The sequence below is a fragment of the Nerophis lumbriciformis genome, linkage group LG17 (assembly GCF_033978685.3).
Source record: "Nerophis lumbriciformis linkage group LG17, RoL_Nlum_v2.1, whole genome shotgun sequence".
In the NCBI taxonomy this organism is placed as follows: Eukaryota; Metazoa; Chordata; class Actinopteri; order Syngnathiformes; family Syngnathidae; genus Nerophis; species Nerophis lumbriciformis.
In genome coordinates this window covers 20,977,606-20,999,076 of record NC_084564.2, presented here as the reverse complement: position 1 = coordinate 20,999,076, position 21,471 = coordinate 20,977,606, and the positions used below count along the sequence as shown (strand labels likewise).

The window sequence follows — 21,471 nt, the reverse complement described above, 5'->3', positions numbered from 1 at the left end:
GGTGTAACAACACGAACAGGGACGGATTCAAGTTGCACCAGTGGCCCAAAGATGCAAAAGTGGCAAGAAATTGGACGTTTGTTCCGCACACTTTACCAACGAAAGCTATGCTACGACAGAGATGGCAAGAATGTGTGGATATCCTGCGACACTCAAAGCAGATGCATTTCCAACGATAAAGTCAAAGAAATCTGCCGCCAGACCCACAGGAAAAGAGAGCGGATGAGGGTATGTCTACAGAATATATTAATTGATGAAAACTGGGCTGTCTGCACTCTCAAAGTGCATGTTGTTGCCAAATGTATTTCATATGCTGTAAACGTAGTTCATAGTTGTTAGTTTCCTTTAATGCCAAACAAACACATACCAATCGTTGGTTAGAAAGCGATCGCCGAATTCGTCCTCGCTTTCTCCCGTGTCGCTGGCTGTCGTGTCGTTTTCGTCGGTTTCGCTTGCATACGGTTCAAACCGATATGGCTCAATAGCTTCAGTTTCTTCTTCAATTTCGTTTTCGCTACCTGCCTCCACACTACAACCATCCGTTTCAATACATTCGTAATCTGTTGAATCGCTTAAGCCGCTGAAATCCGAGTCTGAATCGGAGCTAATGTCGCTATAAACTTGCTGTTCTATCCGCCATGTTTGTTTATATCGGCATCACTATGTGACGTCACAGGAAAATGGACGGGTGTATATAACGATGGTTAAAATCAGACACTTTGAAGCTTTTTTTAGGGATATTGCGTGATGGGTAAAATTTTGAAAAAAACTTCGAAAAATAAAATAAGCCACTGGGAACTGATTTTTAATGGTTTTAACCCTTCTGAAATTGTGATAATGTTCCCCTTTAAGACTTTCAGTATATCAGTACCGTATTTTTCGGAGTATAAGTCCCTTCGGAGTATAAGTCGCACCGGCCAAAAATGCATAATAAAGAAGAAAAAAAAACATAAGTCGCTCTGGAGTATAAGTCGCATTTTTGGGGGGAATTTATTTGATAAAACCCAGCACCAAGAATAGACATTTGAAAGGCAATTTAAAATAAATAAAGTATAGTGAACAACAGGCTGAATAAGTGTACGTTATATGAGGCATAAATAACCAACTGAGAACGTGCCTGGTATGTTAGCGTAACATATTATGGTAAGAGTCATTCAAATAACTATAACATATAGAACATGCTATACGTTTACCAAACAATCTGTCACTCCTGATCGCTAAATCCGATGAAATCTTATACGTCTAGTCTCTTACGTGAATGAGCTAAATAATATTATTTGATGTGTTAAAAATTTCACACATACTGTAAGTCGCTCCTGAGTATAAGTCGCACCCCCGGCCAAACTATGAAAAAAACCCTGCAATTTATAGTCCGAAAAATACGGTATGTGGAATTAAATTATGGAATGGATTAAGCAAAGCAATCAAACAATGTACTAATATGATCCACTTCAAGAAACTCTTCAAACTTAAAGTGTTTACAAAGTACAAAGAAGAAGAACCATGATAAACATTCTGAATGTGTCTCATCCATCCATTAATTTTCAAGATAATCTTACTCATCTCACCATATGAAATATAATTTACTTCACCGAGAATTATTTATTTATTTATTTTTATTGTGATTACTTATGGATTATATTGTGAATAAATTGAGAACAGGAAATTAACAAATGTTTTAGCAACTGTTATGTAAAAGAAAAGGGGTAGGATTAAATAAGCTCTGCTTCTTCCTACTCCTTTTCGAACATGTTGAATAGAGAAACTACAAATTGGGATGTATCATGTTGTATGCATGCATGTTCCAAAGAAACTCAAACTTAACTCATCTCAACTCAACTGTTTTTTAAAAAAAATGAAATATCAATTAAAATACGATCCAAGCAAAACTTACTCAACGCTCGCTTCAACCGCAGGCACTCCCTGTTCTCAGGAGCACCTAAACAAGCTCGCTAGTATTCACCCAAGGAACTTTAGTTATTAGAGAGTTCCGGTTAGACGGTTTTTCACGGGACACATTTCCGTTATTGATTGAAGTAAAGTCTGAATGTCATTAAAACAGTTAGCTCCATCTTTTGACACTTCTTCCACTCCCGTCCTTGCCACATCTGTGGTCCCCTCCAAGGTTTCTCATTGTCAGTTTTTTCTTGCCCTGATGTGGGATCTGAGCCGAGGATGTCATTGGGGCTTGTGCAGCCCTTTGAGACACTCATGATTTAGGGCTATATAAGTAAACTTTGATTGATTGATTGATAATCTATATAACATTTTGACCAAAGAACCACCATCACATGTTATGTAGACCTCAAGGCCCTATAATCCGGTGCGCCTTAATATGTATATATATATATATATATATATATAATATATATATATATATATATATATATATACAAAAAATAGACCATTCGTCGGCGGTGCGCTTTATAATCTGGTGCGCCCTATGGTTCGGAAAATACGGTAGTCTTGATTTTCACATCTTTCTTTTGAGTCTTGTGTGGCTGCTTTCCTCTTTTTTGCTCAAAGGGTGTTCACATGTCTGTCACCTGCCGGATGATTACGCCTGGGATTTTTTTTTTTTTTTTTACATGACTGTGTTTAATGAAAAGTAACTTGTGGCTTAGAATTTCATGACAAGAAGTTCTCTTGGATTCACCTTTTATATTCAATACATCATTTATATTAACCTGTAAAATTTGGATGCCCCACTCTTCATATCATTCAGTTTCTGACAAAAAATGTAATCCCAGGTTGTTAAAGGGGAACATTATCACAATTTCAGAAGGGTTAAAACCATTAAAAATCAGTTCCCAGTGGCTTATTATATTTTTCGAAGTTTTTTTCAAAATTTTACCCATCACGCAATATCCCTAAAAAAAGCTTCAAAGTGCCTGATTTTAACCATCGTTATAAACACCCATCCATTTTCCTGTGACGTCACATAGTGAAGCCAATACAAACAAACATGGCGGAAAGAACAGCAAGCTATAGCGACATTAGCTCGGATTCAGAGCGATTCTTAAGCGATTCAACAGATTACGAATGTATTGAAACGGATGGTTATAGTGTGGAGGCAGGTAGCGAAAACGAAATTGAAGAAGAAACTGAAGCTATTGAGCCATATCGGTTTGAACTGTATGCAAGCGAAACCGACGAAAACGACACGACAGCCAGCGACACGGGAGAAAGCGAGGAAGAATTTGGCGATCGCCTTCTAACCAACGATTGGTATGTGTTTGTTTGGCATTAAAGGAAACTAACAACTATGAACTAGGTTTACAGCACATGAAATACATTTGGCAACAACATGCACTTTGAGAGTGCAGACAGCCCAGTTTTCATCAATTAATATATTCTGTAGACATACCCTCATCCGCGCTCTTTTCCTGAAAGCTGATCTGTCCAGTTTTGGAGTTGATGTCAGCAGGCCAGGGAAGCTAGGGTCGATAGGGGGTTTAGCTCGCTCGTCTGCGGGAACAAACTGCTGCCATTGCTTGCCGCCATTGCTTGCCGTGCTACCGAGGTCCTTTGTCCCTGAATTGCTCACACACTCCGGCAGATTCAATGGGGGTCTGGCGGCAGATTTCTTTGACTTTATCGTTGGAAATACATCTGCTTTGAGTGTCGCAGGATATCCACACATTCTTGCTATCTCTGTCGTAGCATAGCTTTCGTTGGTAAAGTGTGCGGAACAAACGTCCAATTTGTTGCCACTTTCGCATCTTTGGGCCACTGGTGCAACTTGAATCCGTCCCTGTTCGTGTTGTTACACCCTCCGACAACACACCGACGAGGCATGATGTCTCCAAAGTACGGAACACAGTCAAAAAAACGGAAAATAACAGAGCTGTTTTGACTCGGTGTTTGAGAAAATGGCGGATTGCTCCCCGATGTGACGCCACGTTGTGACGTCATCGCTCCGAGAGCGAATATTAGAAAGGCGTTTAATTCGCCAAAATTCACCCATTTAGAGTTCGGAAATCGGTTAAAAAAATATATGGTCTTTTTTCTGCAACATCAAGGTATATATTGACGCTTACATAGGTCTGGTGATAATGTTCCCCTTTAAATGGCGTCTTGGTTAGGGTACAACCAAACATTGCGATTAATTACAGGGTGTTCATAAAGTCACGGTACAATGGGCAATTCAGACCTATTCCATCGAGTTCCCCTGAATTGTGCAAAGCACATCAAATTATGCATTGAAAATCACAGAAATCATGTTGAAAATATTATTCATCATCATTAGAATTGAATAAAATTGTTTTCTTTTAAAAAATAGTGTTTTTAACCATCTACTCAGGTTTTGTGGACAACCTGTCATTCATCAGTTCGCATATCATTTAGCGTAATTCTTACAGGAAAAGTCACTGAGAAAGACCTTTGTGTTCTTGTCTTACATAGTGATTGTGAATGATAGGCAAAATCCCCCACCAAAAAGTGCAATTCCTCTTTAATGCAACACTGTTAATGTTTCAAATAATCTCAGCTTTAACCACAATCAAATTGAATCAAAAATATTGAAATTCAACCATTTGGTGCATTTACAAACAGCTAAAATGATGTACAAAGCAAACTATTACCTGCTACCCAAGAATGTACAACAATTCTTCTCAACAAAAGAGGAGAAATATAACAAAACAAAACATTTGTATGCTCGTACAACACTTAAAACCTTTAGCATATTATGACATGGATTAAGCAAAGCAATCAAACAAAGCACCAATATGATTCAGTTTAAGAGACTGTTCAAACTACAAGTGTTCACAAAGTACAAAGAACAAGAATTATGATGAACATCTTGAACCCTCTTTTTTTTTTAATCATTTTTATTGAGCCAAAGATTATTTATGTACAGTCGCGATCAAAAGTTTACATACACTTGTAAAGAACATAATGTCATGGCTGTCTTGAGTTTCCAGTGATTTCACAACTCTTATTTTTTTGTGATAGAGTGATTGGAGCACATACTTGTTGGTCACAAAAACTATTAATGAAGTTTGGTTCTTTTATGAATTTATTATGGGTCTACTGAAAATGTGACCAAATCTGCTGGGTCAAAAGTATACATACAGCAATGTTAATATTTGGTTACATGTCCCTTGGCAAGTTTCACGGCAATAAGGCGCTTTTGGTAGCCATCCACAAGCTTCTGGTTGGATTTTTAACCACTTCTCTTGATAGAATTGTTGTAGTTCAGCTAAATTTGTTGGTTTTCTGACATGGATTTGTTTCTTCAGCATTGTCCACACATTTAAGTCAAGACTTTGGGAAGGCCATTTTAAAACCTTAATTCTAGCCTGATTTAGCCATTCCTTTACCACTTTTGACGTGTGTTTGGGGTCATTGTCCTGTTGGAACACCCAACTGCGCCCAAGACACAATTTCCGGGCTGATGATTTTAGGTTGTCCTGAAGAATTTGGAGGTAATCCTCCTTTTTCATTATCTTAAACGTGTGGACAATGCTGAAGAAACAAGTCTATGTCAGAAAACCAACAAATTTAGCTGAACTGCACCAATTTTGTCAAGAGGAGTGGTCAAAAATTCAACCAGAAGCTTGTGGATGGCTACCAAAAGCGACTTATTGCAGTGAAACTTGCCAAGGGACATGTGACCAAATATTAACATTGCTGTATGTATACTTTTGACCCAGCAGATTTGGTCACATTTTCAGTAGACCTATAATAAATTCATAAAAGAACCAAACTTCATGAATGTTTTTTGTGACCAACAAGTATGTGCTCCAATCACTCTATCACAAAAAAAAAGAGTTGTAGAAATTATTGGAAACTCAAGACAGCCATGACATTATGTTCTTTACAAGTGTATGTAAACTTTTGACCACGACTGTATTTAATATTTGTTTACTTACTATGGTATATTATTTGATTATTATTTATTTGTTCACTGTTATGTTACAGAGAACAAGGAAATAGGATAACATTGCTATGGTACGAAAAGGGCAGTGACGTGCAGTCAGGGGAGGCAGGTGAGGCGGGGCCTCACGTGCCATCATGGAAAGAAAAAAAATGTAAAAAGAACAAAAATTAATTCAATAGTTATATGTATCCAGTGATTATACTATAAAGTAATTTTCCATTTAACTTCACCAGTTTTAGATTATTTTGTATTCAAAATCGCTGAATTTTCACATTTGCCGTTCAAATACTGAGAAGAGACTTGCGGTGATCAGCAGCCAGTTGAGCCTCACCATGGATTGCGCAATGACTCTGCTAACTGCTGGCCTGCTGTGCAGTGAGACCGTATTGCTATATGAATTATATTATACATTTCCATAGTTTAGTTAGCTGAGGTATATAATGTACAGTGTATTTTGTCAACAACTGTATGTGTGTAACGTATTTCTTGTGCTGAGCAATCATAAAACGGCTGCAAAGACGCACTGGCTGAGGCTCGCAGTAATCCCGCCTCATGGTGGTAGAGGGTGCTAGTGATCCCAGAGATCATCCTTGCGACTACTCGGCTGCAGAATAAGTGACAACAAGCCGCAACAGTTAGCGATTGTTTATTTTTTCCTCTCGCCTGCACTTTTAACATGGAGGATTACATATCTAAAATAAAACAGTTTTCTAAACTGGACTTTCAATCGAAGCAGGAGGTAATAATTAAAGGAAGCTCTCCATTGAGACAGAGAGACTTTTAAAACTGAAGAAAGATAAGGAAGACTTCTATAAACAAGTTATCCATGCTTTTGTTCAGAAGGAGCGGCGCATGGACTTAATTTATAAGTAAAGGTAAGACCATAATAACGTTTTTTTTATTAAATGTGCTTTTTTGTGTGCTACAGTTTGTATGTGTAAAGTTAAAGTTAAGTTAAAGTACCAATGATTGTCACACACACTAGGTGTGGTGAAATTTGTCCTCTGCATTTGACCCATCCCCTTGATCACCCCCTGGGAGGTGAGGGGAGCAGTGGGCAGCAGCAGCGCCGCGCCCAGGAATCATTTTTGGTGATTTAACCCCCAATTCCAACCCTTGATGCTGAGTGCCAAGCAGGGAAGAATGCTGGTATGAGCTTTTAAACATAACCCGTTAACTGCTGCCAATGAAATGGTGAATAAGATACTCTTTAGGGTTCATATGTTTGTAAATCTGACTGTGATGAAGTCAGTGCCTCACCAGCCATCAACCTCACCGCACGTCACTCGAAAAGGGGTAGGATTAGCTTCTTCCTACTCCTTTTCGTACGTGCTGTAATGAAACAACCGTAAATATGTGATGAATTACATTGTATCGTATGCATGTTCGAAATATACTGAAACTGAACTGAACTGAACCACCAAACCTATTACTCTTAGTAAAGGTTTCATTGTCAGACAGGCGTATCAAAAACGGCTAAAGAGCTGCTGTCAGATTGATTGTTTTTGCTGAGACAAAATCATCCCAGAGTGTACCTCTCGGCGCAATCATTTCAGAGATTTCCGAAAACCTTCAAGCGGTGACTGAACCGAGAATGCTGTGATATGCGAGGAAGATAACCTTCCAGCGGTGCAGTGCGCTCTTCTCCGGCTCTCCGTATCTCCGTCATTACAGTATAAGCTGCTTCAGCACACGGCGTTCCTTGGAAGAAAATGACTTTGAAGCAAAAAAAAAAAGACAATTATTATGAAAATAATGAAGTAGCTGTGAAAATGTGAGACAAGTGGAACGTGATATGATGATGAGAAGCAGGACAATGGTGCAGCTTTGTTGCTGGGTGTCACTTTACATCTTACACTTCAAGTTGGACATGAGAAGTGGATTTGTGAAGTGATTTGGAGCTCTTAAGACTGCCTATATATATTCTACTTTATCCCCCCACCCCTTTTCATTTGCTTTATTATTCCGGCCAGGGAGCTGCCTAATCAAGCTGAAGTCCTTCAAGTGGGAGGAATTGGTGACAGGAAGAGAGAATCATAACATGGGCAGTGAATATTGAGTGCTACAAAAATGGTACACTTGATCTTTTTTTTTTTTGGCTACGACCGATTGATGGGGGAAATCCCTCAACTCAACATGCAGGTCAGACTCCAAATGTAGATGTTTTATTGCTTTTTTAACTTATATTTTTACATTTTTATAACCTACCCGAGAGAGCTGGGTTTCCTTACTTTTTAAATCCTAATGTGCATTAAAGGGACACTTAGAATGAATTGAGTATACCAATAATACAAAATGCAATTTTTAACGATCTTGGTGGTTATAGTTAAGGTTTATTTGTTATTTATTTTTTAAATCACGTAAACGTATCAAAGTAATACGAAAAAATCTAGTTTATTTGATGCGGTCTGTTCTCTTCCTCTGTTCACACTTACAGTCGTGGTCAAAAGTTTACATACACTTGTAAAGAACATAATGTCATGGCTGTCTTGAGTTTCCAATCATTTCTACAACTCTTATTTTTTTGTGATAGAGTGATTGGAGCACATACTTGTTGGTCACAAAAAACATTCGTGAAGTTTGGTTCTTTTATGAATTTATTATGAGTATACTGAAAATGTGAGCAAATCTGCTGGGTCAAAAGTATACATACAGCAATGTTAATATTTGTTTACATGTCCCTTGGCAAGTTTCACTGTAATAAAGCACTTTTGGTAGCCATCCACAAGCTTCTGGCAAGCTTCTGGTTGAATTTTGGACCACTCCTCTTGACAAAATTGGTGCAGTTCAGCTAAATTTGTTGGTTTTCTGACATGGACTTGTTTCTTCAGCATTGTCCACACGTTGTATATTGTAGCGTCCCGGAAGAGTTAGTGCTGCAAGGGGTGTATTTGTTCTGTTGTGTTTATGTTGTGTTACGGTGCGGATGTTCTCCCGAAATGTGTTTGTCATTCTTGTTTGGTGTGGGTTCACAGTGTGGCGCATATTTGTAACAGTGTTAAAGTTGTTTATACGGCCACCCTCAGTGTGACCTGTATGGCTGTTGACCAAGTATGCATTGCATTCACTGATTGATTGGGCCGGCACGTAAAGGCAGTGCCTTTAAGGTTTATTGGGGCTCTGTACTTCTCCTCACGGACGTGTTTTAAAAAGTCATACATTTTACTTTTTGAAACCGATACCGATAATTTCCGATAATACATTTTAAAGTATTTATCGGCCGATAATATCGGCAGTCCGATATTATCGGACATCTCTAGTTTCTAACATTGTGTCTAGTTGATAAATAAAACTTTGTCAAAAGATTTCAGTGTGTGAATTAATACTTTTTGAGCAAAATCAACAATATTGCATAAATCATGATAGCCGTGATTTGAAATTGTCCCTAGTATATATTTACTGATCACTTTTATTACAACACATAAGTGTTGTTTTATTGTCAATTGTTTTAATGTTATCTTTTAGTTTGTTTAATTTATTGCAGTGTACCTTTATAATCGTGCAACACTTTAGAAACATTTTTCGTGCAACTACGTAAACCAAAAAAAAAAACTATTTACAGACTTTAAAGGCATATAATATTCAGATAAATGATCATATAAATAGCGTCCTTGCTTTGTGAAAATACTGTACCACAGTACTAACTCGTGATAATCCCTATTACTAAAATAAAATGCATAACTAACTCCACCAAAGCAGTTACTCCATTACTTTTCTGCATCACGTTGTACTCAAAATATACTCTATCCTCATTAGAACATTCTGAGGGGCATCTAAGGTTACATGTTGCTTCCATAAAAAAAACAAAAAAACATTTAGGCCCGGAGGCCAACCAGTGAGCGGACAAGCGAGTGGAAAATTCCCACAAACCCTTTAGGCCCATCGTCTCCTCCGTATGCTCGTACAGGCCTGGCAGCCTGAAGTTGTCGCCTGCAGGCTTCTATTGATATGCACGTTGCACCCAAAGACATCAATACTTAATTCGCAAACCCCACAGTCGTTATGACCTCAACAACCCCAACATTGAATATTACAGACAAAAGTGTTCCTAAATAAATGATTCCCTAATTGTAGCTGTGAACAAGCGTGGGGGGCTGTGGGAAATGCTGTACAAGCACATTTCCTCTGCTGGAGATTGCAAATGGTTGGCATTTAGCACGTTGCCATTTTTACCCTGCGAATGATGGATATGGAATATGAATGCTCAGTGATGTGATGACCCAGCAAAATGACTGCTATCAGTGCATGCGCCTTGGACAATCCCCTGACATTTAAGTGATCCAAGTCCCGGCAAAATCAAAGAACAACTAATTTTTGAACAACTGCAAAAAGATTGAAACCATTCAATGATTATTGAATATTGTTATGGTTTTTAAAAAGCTGCAAACAAGGACTTGAAAAGGTAAATACCTACCCACCTAGATCTTTTGATTTTATGCGCGATCAATTGACGACCAAAAGCAAATTGACAGAAACTGATACAGAAACCTCTTTTGTTCATCAAAGTGCCCTTTGCTAAAGGGTGAAAGGAGGTGGGGGCTCAGGGGGTTGTACTGCACTACCATTGTTTATCACTTTTTTTAACATTTACCTCATGCAAACTGTAATTCTACTGAAGGAGGTTTTGGTTATTGTGCAAAATAAAAATGTAGAATGTGAGAAATAACTTACCGCATTTTTCAGAGTATAAGTCGCACCGGAGTATAAGTCGCACCTGCCGAAAATGCATAATAAAGAAGGAAAAAAACATATATAAGTCGCACTGGAGTATAAGTCGCATTTTTGGGGGAAATTTATTTGAGAAAACCCAACACCAAGAATAGACATTTGAAAGGCAATTTAAAATAAATAAAGAATAGTGAACAACAGGCTGAATAAGTGTACGTTATATGACGCATAAATAACCAACTGAGAACGTGCCTGGTATGTTTTTATTTTTATTTATTTTTATTTTATTTTATTTTTATTTAACCAGGTAAAAAAAATCCCATTGAGATCAAAGATCTCTTTTCCAATGGAGATCTGGCCAAGAGGGCAGCAGCAAGGTTACATTAAAAACAGTAAACAACACATAAAACATCACATATACAACATTAAAACTTGCTCACATAACACATGTGCGTACAGACAAGGTAGACTGTAGTCCTTTCACAGAAGCTTTAAACTCATTTCATGTAACAAGGGTTTGAAGTTTAATATTCGATTGTAGGTTATTCCAAGCCATCGGTGCTGAAAACCTAAATGCTTTCTTGCCCAGTTCAGTTCTTACTTTGGGGACGACAAATTGCAGAACATTCATTGAACGAAGATTGTGACTTCCTTGTTTCTTTGTTAAAAGACAAGACAGATAAGATGGAGTGATACTCAGAATGGTTTTGTAGATGAAAACATACCAATGATTGAGGCGTCGAGCACATAAAGATGTCCAGTTAACCATTGAGTATAATACGCAATGGTGAGTAAGGGGAGCAAGATTGGTTAGAAATAACGTAACATATTATGATAAGAGTCATTCAAATAACTATAACATATAGAACATGCTATACGTTTACCAAACAATCTGTCACTCTTAATCGCTAAATCCGATGAAATCGTATATGTCTAGTCTCTTACGTGAATGAGCTAAATAATATTATTTGATATTTTACGGTAATGTGTTAATAATTTCACACATAAGTCGCTCCTGAGTATAAGTCGCACCCCCGGCCAAAGTATGAAAAAAACTGCGACTTATAGTCCGAAAAATACGGTGCTGTCTAAAGCTTGTTTGGACCTGACTGTAAATGACATTTGTGGCGCCCCCTATGGTTTGTGTTCAAAATGTTTGGAGAAACATGTTACCTTATATGCAATTCCGATATCGACAATATTTTATAATCATTAGACAATTACTTACGGCCAAATAGTACAAATATGTTTTGCTTGATTGTAGCCATATTTCTAACCAATCTCGCTCAAAACTTGCAGACATGTGTTTGTCAGTGCCCAAAAGGTGACTACCAAATTTTGTGGTGACACTCTATAGCAGGGCTATTCAACTGACGGCCCCTGTGAATGACACCCTACCGGCCACTGAGTTCGGTTCAAAACTTAGGAGACATATTTTTGCAGAAAATTCCTGAAAATCTATAGTGCTCCTTTTGTATAAAGGAACTTTGACCACTGTAAATTGGCAGATATTTGCATTAACTTTTAACCTTGCTAACAAACATAGAACATTGGGGTCCAAACCTGTGATTTACGTAACTGAGGCGTTCTTCAAGGCACCCCTTAATTTCTCTTTGTTTTGGCAGTGAAACATTTTTTTTTTGTAATGTGATTTATGCAACTTAGGTGTTGCTGTAGCTTAAGATGCACTCAGTCAGTCGTTCACCTTCTTTAGCTATACTAGTGGCGTTCCTCAAAATATTATTTGATGTCCTGCCTTTTTCAACTGATGGCTCACCTTTTCATTAAAAAAAAAACTTGTGAGGGACTCACAATTTTGCAGCAGATTCTTACGAGCTCTGGAGTGGTGTCATACAGTAGAGATGATCTTTGACTTGCTTTTTTTTTTACAAAAGGTTCTCAAAAACAGCAGAGCTCTCCTGTAAGTCTGACAAAATAACTAGACCACAATCAAATTTATACTGAACAAGACACTGGTTCTCCAGAATATACAAAACAATACTAATAATTTTGGGAGTGAAAAACACTGATAGCTGGTTTCAGAAAATGTGGCCCCCAGAACCAATTAGTTGAATATCCCTGCCCTCAAGTTACAGTTGGTGTTCTGGATTGATTGATTGAAACTTTTATTAGTAGATTGCACAGTATTATTATTATAGAGGTTTATTTGAAATAGGGACAGATACAAAAACATAGACATCTGAAACAGTTATCCAATGTATGCATCATAGTGTTTGTAGCCAAAGCTAATTTACAACACTTGTCCCCAACAACAACAACAACAACAACAACACAGATCCAACATCATTAAAATAGGAAAATAAAAAATAGAATGAGTCGATAATAGTAATAATATAGACAAAGTGCAAACTAGAGTTAAAAGCCAATAATAATAATAATAACACAGACAAAGTGCAGACTAGATAAAAACCAATTAGTAAAAATGAGTAAAAACTAAACATGGGAACAAGATTGTTGCTCAACTAGCCATAATTTTGTTTGTTTTTTGAAAGTGACAAGTGCAGGTATACTTTTCAAAGTGTCCAGTAGAGAGTTCCATAGTTGTGGTCCTTTTATTGAAAAGGCAGTTTGGGCAAAAGATGTCCTACGAAATGGAACACAACAGTTGGCTTTTGACATTGCTCGGGTGGTGGATCTGGTACCACTTTGCAGTCTTGTAATTGCCTTGCAGAGCAATTGGGGAGCAGAGTTATCCAAGCATTTAAAAACCAGTTTGACTGTGTGTAACAAAATAAAATTGGTAAAACTTAAAATATTGTATTTGGTTAAAATTTGGCAATGATGATATCGTATACTCTTCTTGTTTAGAACTTTCAAGGTGCAGTTATAAAGACACTCAATGGTCTAGTACAGTACATATTCCGTACAATTGACCACTAAATGGTAACACCCGAATACGTTTTTCAACTTGTTTAAGTCGGGGTCCACGTTAATCAATTCATGGTATAAATATATAATATCAGCATAATGCAGTCATCACACAAGTTAATCATCAGAGTATATACATTGAATTATTTACATTATTTACAATCCGGGGGGTAGGATAGGTTGGGTTGATATCAGCACTTTAGTCATCAACAATTATATCATCTGAGAAATGGACATTGAAACAGTGTAGGTCTGACTTGGTAGGATATGTACAGCGAGCAGTGAACATAGTGAGCTCAGAAAGCATAAGAACAAGTATATACATTTGATTATTTACATTTGGAGAGAGCATTGATTTGTGTGAGTTATTCAAATGCCACTGATGGGTTTTAGTAACGCAGCCATCATGAGCTGCATTTCTCAGGAAAAAATAATAGCCAGGCAATGTAGTAGGGTTGCATGTTTTGCCAAATTTTCACTGTTTAGTGGTCAACATTTCAGGAATAAGATATGGGCAAAAACATGTTTTTTCCTCAATGTTTTGCATGACTATCTGGTTGCATACATGATCAGTAGGCGTATATAAGAATATCAACAAAACTATCCATAAACCAATCATCAAATCCACTAAATGCAGCGTACAACACGTTTAAGGTCGCCAAACCAGCTCAGCCGTCAGTACTGCAACATGGTGGCTATTTGCTGGCTTCATAATAAAAGGCATGGCGAATGACAGGCTTGATCAAACAATGGAATCAACAGAGCCATTGAAAGCCTAATGCTTGACATCCTTTTACAAGGGGCACAGATTGACAAAAACATAGTAGAACCTTTTGCCATCAGTACGGCATTGCGGATGCAGAACATGAGTAAAGTTCTAAAGTAGCCTTTTTTTGTCACTTTTTAATTGAACAGTGGTGCTGAAAAATGCCTCCTGACAGGGATTCACAACATTCAGCATATCATTAGGTGCTCTTTTTGGATCTGGAGCATTTTACTTTTTTTAATCTCCTCAGTATCTTTTGTCTCACTCGTCACCTATTTTGCTCTGTGTCGCTCACATGTCATGACGTTGTCTTGTGGTTGCAGTCAAGGCATTGTATCAATCAATCAATGTTTATTTATATAGCCCTAAATCACAAGTGTCTCAAAGGGCTGCACAAGCCACAACGACATCCTCGGTACTCAGTGTTTGAGTGACAGCGGCGACTCCATGTGTTAAAGGGGAACATTATCACAATTTCAGAAGGGTTAAAACCATTAAAAATCAGTTCCCAGTGGCTTATTTTATTTTTCGAAGTTTTTTTCAAAATTTTACCCATCACGCAATATCCCTAAAAAAAGCTTCAAAGTGCCTGATTTTAACCATCGTTATATACACCCGTCCATTTTCCTGTGACGTCACACAGTGATGCCAATACAAACAAACATGGCGGATAGAACAGCAAGGTATAGCGACATTAGCTCAGATTCAGACTCGGATTTTAGCGGCTTAAGCGATTCAACAGATTACGCATGTATTGAAACGGATGGTTGTAGTGTGGAGGCAGGTAGCGAAAACGAAATTGAAGAAGAAACCGAAGCTATTGAGCCATATCGGTTTGAACCGTATGCAAGCGAAACCGACGAAAACGACACGACAGCCAGCGACACGGGAGAAAGCGAGGACAAATTCGGCGATCGCCTTCTAACCAACGATTGCTATGTGTTTGTTTGGCATTAAAGGAAACTAACAACTATGAACTAGGTTTACAGCATATGAAATACATTTGGCAACAACATGCACTTTGAGAGTGCAGACAGCCCATTTCAGGCACGCTAAGAACATATATTTTTCCACGATTTCAGCACTCAGGTTAACCATACCTAAATAGACACAAAATACTGCATTACACAAGACTACCCGAATGTACTCGAATGATTGAAAAAAAAAAAATGTTTTTAAGCTAAATTATTGGTAAACACAGTTTATGTATAATAATTTACGTAAAACCGCGAGTAATGAATAAAGTTTTCATCAATTAATATATTCTGTAGACATACCCTCATCCGCTCTCTTTTCCTGAAAGCTGATCTGTCTAGTTTTGGAGTTGATGTCAGCATCTGCTTTGAGTGTCGCAGGATATCCACACATTCTTGCCATCTCTGTCGTAGCATAGCTTTCGTCGGTAAAGTGTGCGGAACAAGCGACTGACCATTTCGCCGGCTTTCCCCACAGCCTTGTATTTTGAACAAATTTCGTCCAATTTCTTGCCACTTTCGCATCTTTGGGCCACTGGTGCAACTTGAATCCGTCCCTGTTCGTGTTGTTACACCCTCCGACAACACACCGACGAAAGTGAGAAAATGGCGGATTGCTTCCCGATGTGACGTCACGTTGTGACGTCATCGCTCCGAGAGCGAATAATAGAAAGGCGTTTAATTCGCCAAAATTCACCCATTTAGAGTTCGGAAATCAGTTAAAAAAATATATGGTCTTTTTTCTGCAACATCAAGGCATATATTGACGCTTACATAGGTCTGGTGATAATGTTCCCCTTTAAATTTTTCCTAAGAGTGGAGGTTTATTAAAAAAATGCTGACCTTTTTTTCAGTACACTCCACTATTAATTCACGGGTGCCGCACGATGACGGTATGAAAACAAATGAACTGCAGCCAAGCACTCGTTTGTGTCTACAGTAAATAATAGCCCACAGTCTGTTTGCTACTTGGACGCAGATAAACGTAACCTGCATATAACAGTATGCAGCTTCTTCATTTATATTATAAACACTCGCTTGGCCTTTTATCCTGAATGATGTGATATCATAAACTAGAGAGGCAACCCCCACCCCGCCAGCTCTCCTGATGGCTGCGTGGGGAGTGTATCGAGGTCAGCTTGGCCCTTTGGTGCCAGGCGTCTGTGGGGTAAACACACCTTATTACAGCCAGGGGGAAGGGTATGCATGCATGCATTCATGTATGCATGTCTGTGTTTGGGTGGTAGGTGGTGGGGGTGGGGGTGTGGGGGATGTTTCTGTGGGCGTAAACATCACCTGGCCCATCCGCCGCAAGAGGACTGTATAAATGTACACAGGTCAGGTGGAGCAGGCATTAGACGCGGACACACCTCGATTCTGTTATTCAGGACCAAAGAGCTGGAGTTTTGAGATCAACATTTACCTGGATGTGCCTTCAAATCTCTAGAGGTAAGCTTTCTTCATTATCATTTAGCTCACTTTGCTTATTTACAGACCAAAGCAATTATCATGACGTCCATTACCTCATTTAACTGTATCTGTGTTCATTAGCAAAATGTTTATTTCCACTACTGTTAGGACTTGTCATATTCCTCGGGGATCATTTTACCCTGCTCTGTTGATACGATTAATGTGGTGCTACTCTAAAATCAAAGTGGTGTATTGACATTTGCAAAGACTTGTCATTTGATCAGAGTTTTGTTGTTTTTAGGTAACCAAGCTTTCTAGCTCCAAGACAACAGTGTTTAAAGCTAGCAAGTCAGCTCCAGAGTATGAGGATTTGATTTCTTGTACTTGTGCTTTGAAGTATGAAAAAACTAACTGTACAAATAGTTCTGTACCAATTATTAGGACTCACTAACAAGCCTTTGAACTACATTTCATGACTCGACAAGAATTTGAGTTATCAGGGAGCTTCAGCCAGCTATTTATGCCAGTCAGATGTTGTGTTCATTTGATATATGAATGGCTAGTTTAATACTGTATAAAAGTTTCCCTTTTAATGTTTCAAATTGCAGCTGTTTATCTCTGCACTTTTGTTTTGCTGTCTTCAAGGTCTTGGACTCTTAGAAAATGTTTGGACCTTTTGACAAACACATCCAGAGCTACCTGTCTGAGAGAAAGTGTCGCAGGACCAGACTGGTTACCAAAGACGGTCGCTGCAACATCGAGTATGGAAACATCAAGTACAGCAATCACTTTGCCTTCCTAGCCGACTTCTGGACCACGTTCGTGGAGATCCGATGGCGTTTTGTACTCTTCTTTTTCATTGCGTCGTTCACCTTGAGCTGGTTCATTTTTGGCCTGCTCTGGTACTGGATTGCCCGCAGTAACGGTGACTTGACGTGGCAGTCGCCCCCTGTGGATCATATGCCTTGTGTTGACAATGTTGTCGGACTGACCACGGCATTCTTGTACTCCCTTGAAACCCAAACGACCATCGGTTACGGTGGTCGGGCGCTCACCCCGGTGTGCCCTGGCGCTGTAGCCCTGCTCATCATCCAGTCTCTTCTGGGAGCCATCATCAATTGCTTCATGTGTGGAATCATTTTGTCCAAAATCTCCTCACCTAAAAAGAGAGCAAAGACCATCACATTCAGTGACATGGCTGTCATCAGCCCGAAGAATGGCGCTCTCTGTTTGTCTATTCGAGTGGCCAACCTTCGCAAGACCTTGATGATAGGAAGCCAGATCTACGGCAAGCTGCTGAGAACAACCAATACAGCAGAGGGCGAGACAATCATCATGGACCAGGTCAACATAGACTTCACAATGGACGCCGGAAAGGACAACCTTTTTTTTGTGTGCCCGCTCACACTTTATCACGTCATTGACAAAAGCAGCCCCTTCTTCGAGATGGCGGTGGACACGCTCCACAAACAAGAATTTGAACTGGTCGTCTTCTTGGACGGGACCGCTGAGTCCACCAGCTCCTCCTGTCAAGTTCGGACCTCCTTTATCCCCCAGGAGATCATGTGGGGCTTCAATTTTTTGCCTATCATCTCGCGAAGCAAAGAAGGTAAATACAGGGTGGATTTCTCCAACTTCTCTAAAGTGGTGCCTGTAGCCACTGCACACTGCGCCTACTGCTTCCACAACATCATCGGGCATCACCTCCACTCCAAAGATGGACTCGACAACCAGGGTTTCGAGGTCATTGATATCGACGATCCTGCAAATATCACCAAGATGTAACACATCAGAGACACCAGGAACAACATATTGTTTTACCTCTCCTTATGTAAGAAAAGTAGGTGCAGTGAACAGTTTGCTCACTCTAGGTCAATTGCACCGTGCTGGTGTTTTCTGATTAGTGCTAAAATTGGGTGCATTTTGAAAATATACTTCCGGTTACAGTTTTAAGTATGAAATATGCTACGGGTTATTGCCATATTTCAAAACCTTTGTTGCATGTGTCATCATTGCAAACCGACAGCGGACTCAGCCAGACAACCTCTTGGTAAATGTTACAATTTGCCATGCCAACAAAGTAAGAAGGCTCTAAGTACAGTAAGGCTTCACTCTTCAACACGATGCTAATTTGCAGTGGATTTGCTAAAAACATGCAACCCATGAACATTAGTGACTTTAAATGACAATTTCAAGACCTAGTAAAAGACTCAGAAATTAAAAAACAAAAAGAAAATAACAACTTGATAGCACAGCTGAATGTTAAATGTTTAATATATATATAAATGTGTGTGTGTGTGTGTGTGTGTGCGTATATATATATATATATATATATATATATATATATATATATATATATATATATATATATATACACACATATATATATATATATACACACATATATATATATATACAGTATATATATATATATACAGTATATAGTATATATATATATATATATAGTATATATAAATATGTATGTATATATATATATATATATAGGTATATGTATATATATATATATATATATATATATATATATATATATATATATATATATATATATATGTGTATATGTGTATATATATATGTGTATATGTATATGTATATATATATATGTATGTGTGTATATATATATATGTGTGTATATATATATATATATATATATATATATATATGTGTGTGTATATATGTATATATAGTATATATATATATGTATATGTATATATATATATGTATATGTGTATATGTATATGTATATATATGTATATGTATATATATATATGTATATATATATGTACATATATATATATATATATATATATATATATATATATATATGTATATATATATGTATGTTTAATATATATGTGTATATATATATGTGTGTGTGTGTGTGTGTGTGTGTGTATGTATGTATATATATATATATGTGTATATGTGTGTGTGTGTGTGTGTGTGTGTGTGTGTATATATATATATATATAAATATATAGACAGTATACTGTACATGTGTATGTATATACAGTATATATGTGTATGTATATATACTGTATATATGTTTGTATATATACTGTATATGTGTATGTATATATACTGTATATATGTCCATGTATATATATAAATTGTATTTTTGTATATATACTGTATATATTTATATATACTGTATATATGTATAAGTATATATGTGTATTTATATACTGTAAATGTATGCGTATATGTATATATATTTATACATATGTGTATATATATATATATATGTATCTATGTATATATGTCTATATATGTATGTGTGTATATATATGTATCTATGTATATATGTATATGTATGTGTATATATGTATATATGTGTGTTTATATGTATATATGTGTGTGTATATATATATATGTGTATATGTATGTATGTATATATGTATGTAATTATATATGTATGTAATTATATATGTATGTATGATATTAACATTAGTTATGATTGTTAAAACATTTTAGCACAAATTAAAGTACAGTAAATGAAAGCGGTGCCAATTCAAAGGTGTAATGCACCCAGGCCTAATTGGTAGATCAGGTCAAGGCACGGTTGGTCCTGCATGCAAACCAGTCCTAAAATGACTGTATAGTGATCGCTTTTTTCAAATTCTTAAGAATAACCACAATTCATATTATAAATAGATAAACAAAAGTCAAAATCTATGGCACACTTGCTAACCCACAAGTATATTTGTGTGTGTTGTAAATCTGTGTTGTTAATGTTAAGCAATGGAAATAATTGACAGCTAATTCAAATAATATAAGACTGAAAACCAATCACAAAAGTGCGGGAGGTATAGACGTAAAAACAATCACGCACAAATCCAACACGGTACAAATGCCTTAGTGGGAGTCCTCCCTAAATGTTAGGTCAAGCAGAACTGCTTCTTTCTTTCCTTTGTTTTTAACAACCAAGAAACGTGTGGCTTATGTCTATGTAAAACCACAGCTCTCATTGTCTACCCGCCAAGAACCTGTTTTCGTATGGGTTGCCATGGCATGAAAACTGTTCAGCTGAAATGCAAGACAAGAGAGGGGAATACATGTATATACTTGTGTAAACATGCGTATACGGTATATTCCTCTCACTTGTAGGAGAAATGTACTGGAATGAGCTCTTGCTGCATATGAAGATGAGTCGCTCTCATTTACCTCTGGACCCCTACACATCAGGTTTACAGAGGATAGCGAAAGACTGTTATTCCGTCGATAAATCTTACTTGAACGACTTGTTTTTAGTGCGCCTAGCAGTTGTCATGGATGAGAAAACAATATTGGTCCTTGTTGAATAATTCATGTCTGTGTAGTCTACCAAAGACCAGGCACTTGGACTTGAAGCTGTTGCTGAACTGTTCATGGCACCCACTCAGATTTGGGCTCAGAGACCAAAGCTGCCAACTTTTTTTATCTTGATTAAAGATGTTGTGGTAGAACATCACTCTCAGGAAACACTTCAATGATGAACTATTGAATGGGAATCAAATCACTTTGTAAGTCTTTTTTTTCTATTTCATCAGGGATATTCTGAAATAAAAATATTTTTGCACTCATCATGACTGTTTGTCTTACTTAACTCACTTGAACAATAACATTATCAGAAAAGTCAAACCCCTATTAAGGATGTTCATTCAAGCAAAGTAAAGTTGTGGCAGCAAACACTGAAGAGCCAACGTGTGTGCTGATTACACTTCAATTGTTATTCTTCGATTTGTATCCTTTAGCATCTGACCATCGATGCATGTCCATTTATATTTGTCAGTGTTTTTAAAATATTTGCTAACACTTTAGTATGGGGAACACATATTCACCATTAATTAGTTGCTTATTAACATGCAAATTAGTAACATATTGGC

The 21,471-nt window shown here is 37.5% G+C and overlaps 1 protein-coding gene and 1 long non-coding RNA gene across 2 annotated transcripts in view; both read left to right on the top strand.

Moving 5' to 3' along the window:
• Positions 1-21,471, top strand: part of LOC133614604 (uncharacterized) — a 230,264-nt gene that overhangs the window by 159,801 nt on the left and 48,992 nt on the right. The gene's annotated exons all lie outside the window — the stretch shown is intronic.
• Positions 16,532-18,883, top strand: kcnj1a.1 (potassium inwardly rectifying channel subfamily J member 1a, tandem duplicate 1). Its single transcript, XM_061972049.1, has 2 exons — positions 16,532-16,627; positions 17,234-18,883. The coding sequence occupies exon 2, from the start codon at positions 17,252-17,254 to the stop codon at positions 18,371-18,373; it is 1,122 nt and encodes a 373-aa protein (XP_061828033.1). The 5' UTR covers positions 16,532-16,627; positions 17,234-17,251; the 3' UTR covers positions 18,374-18,883.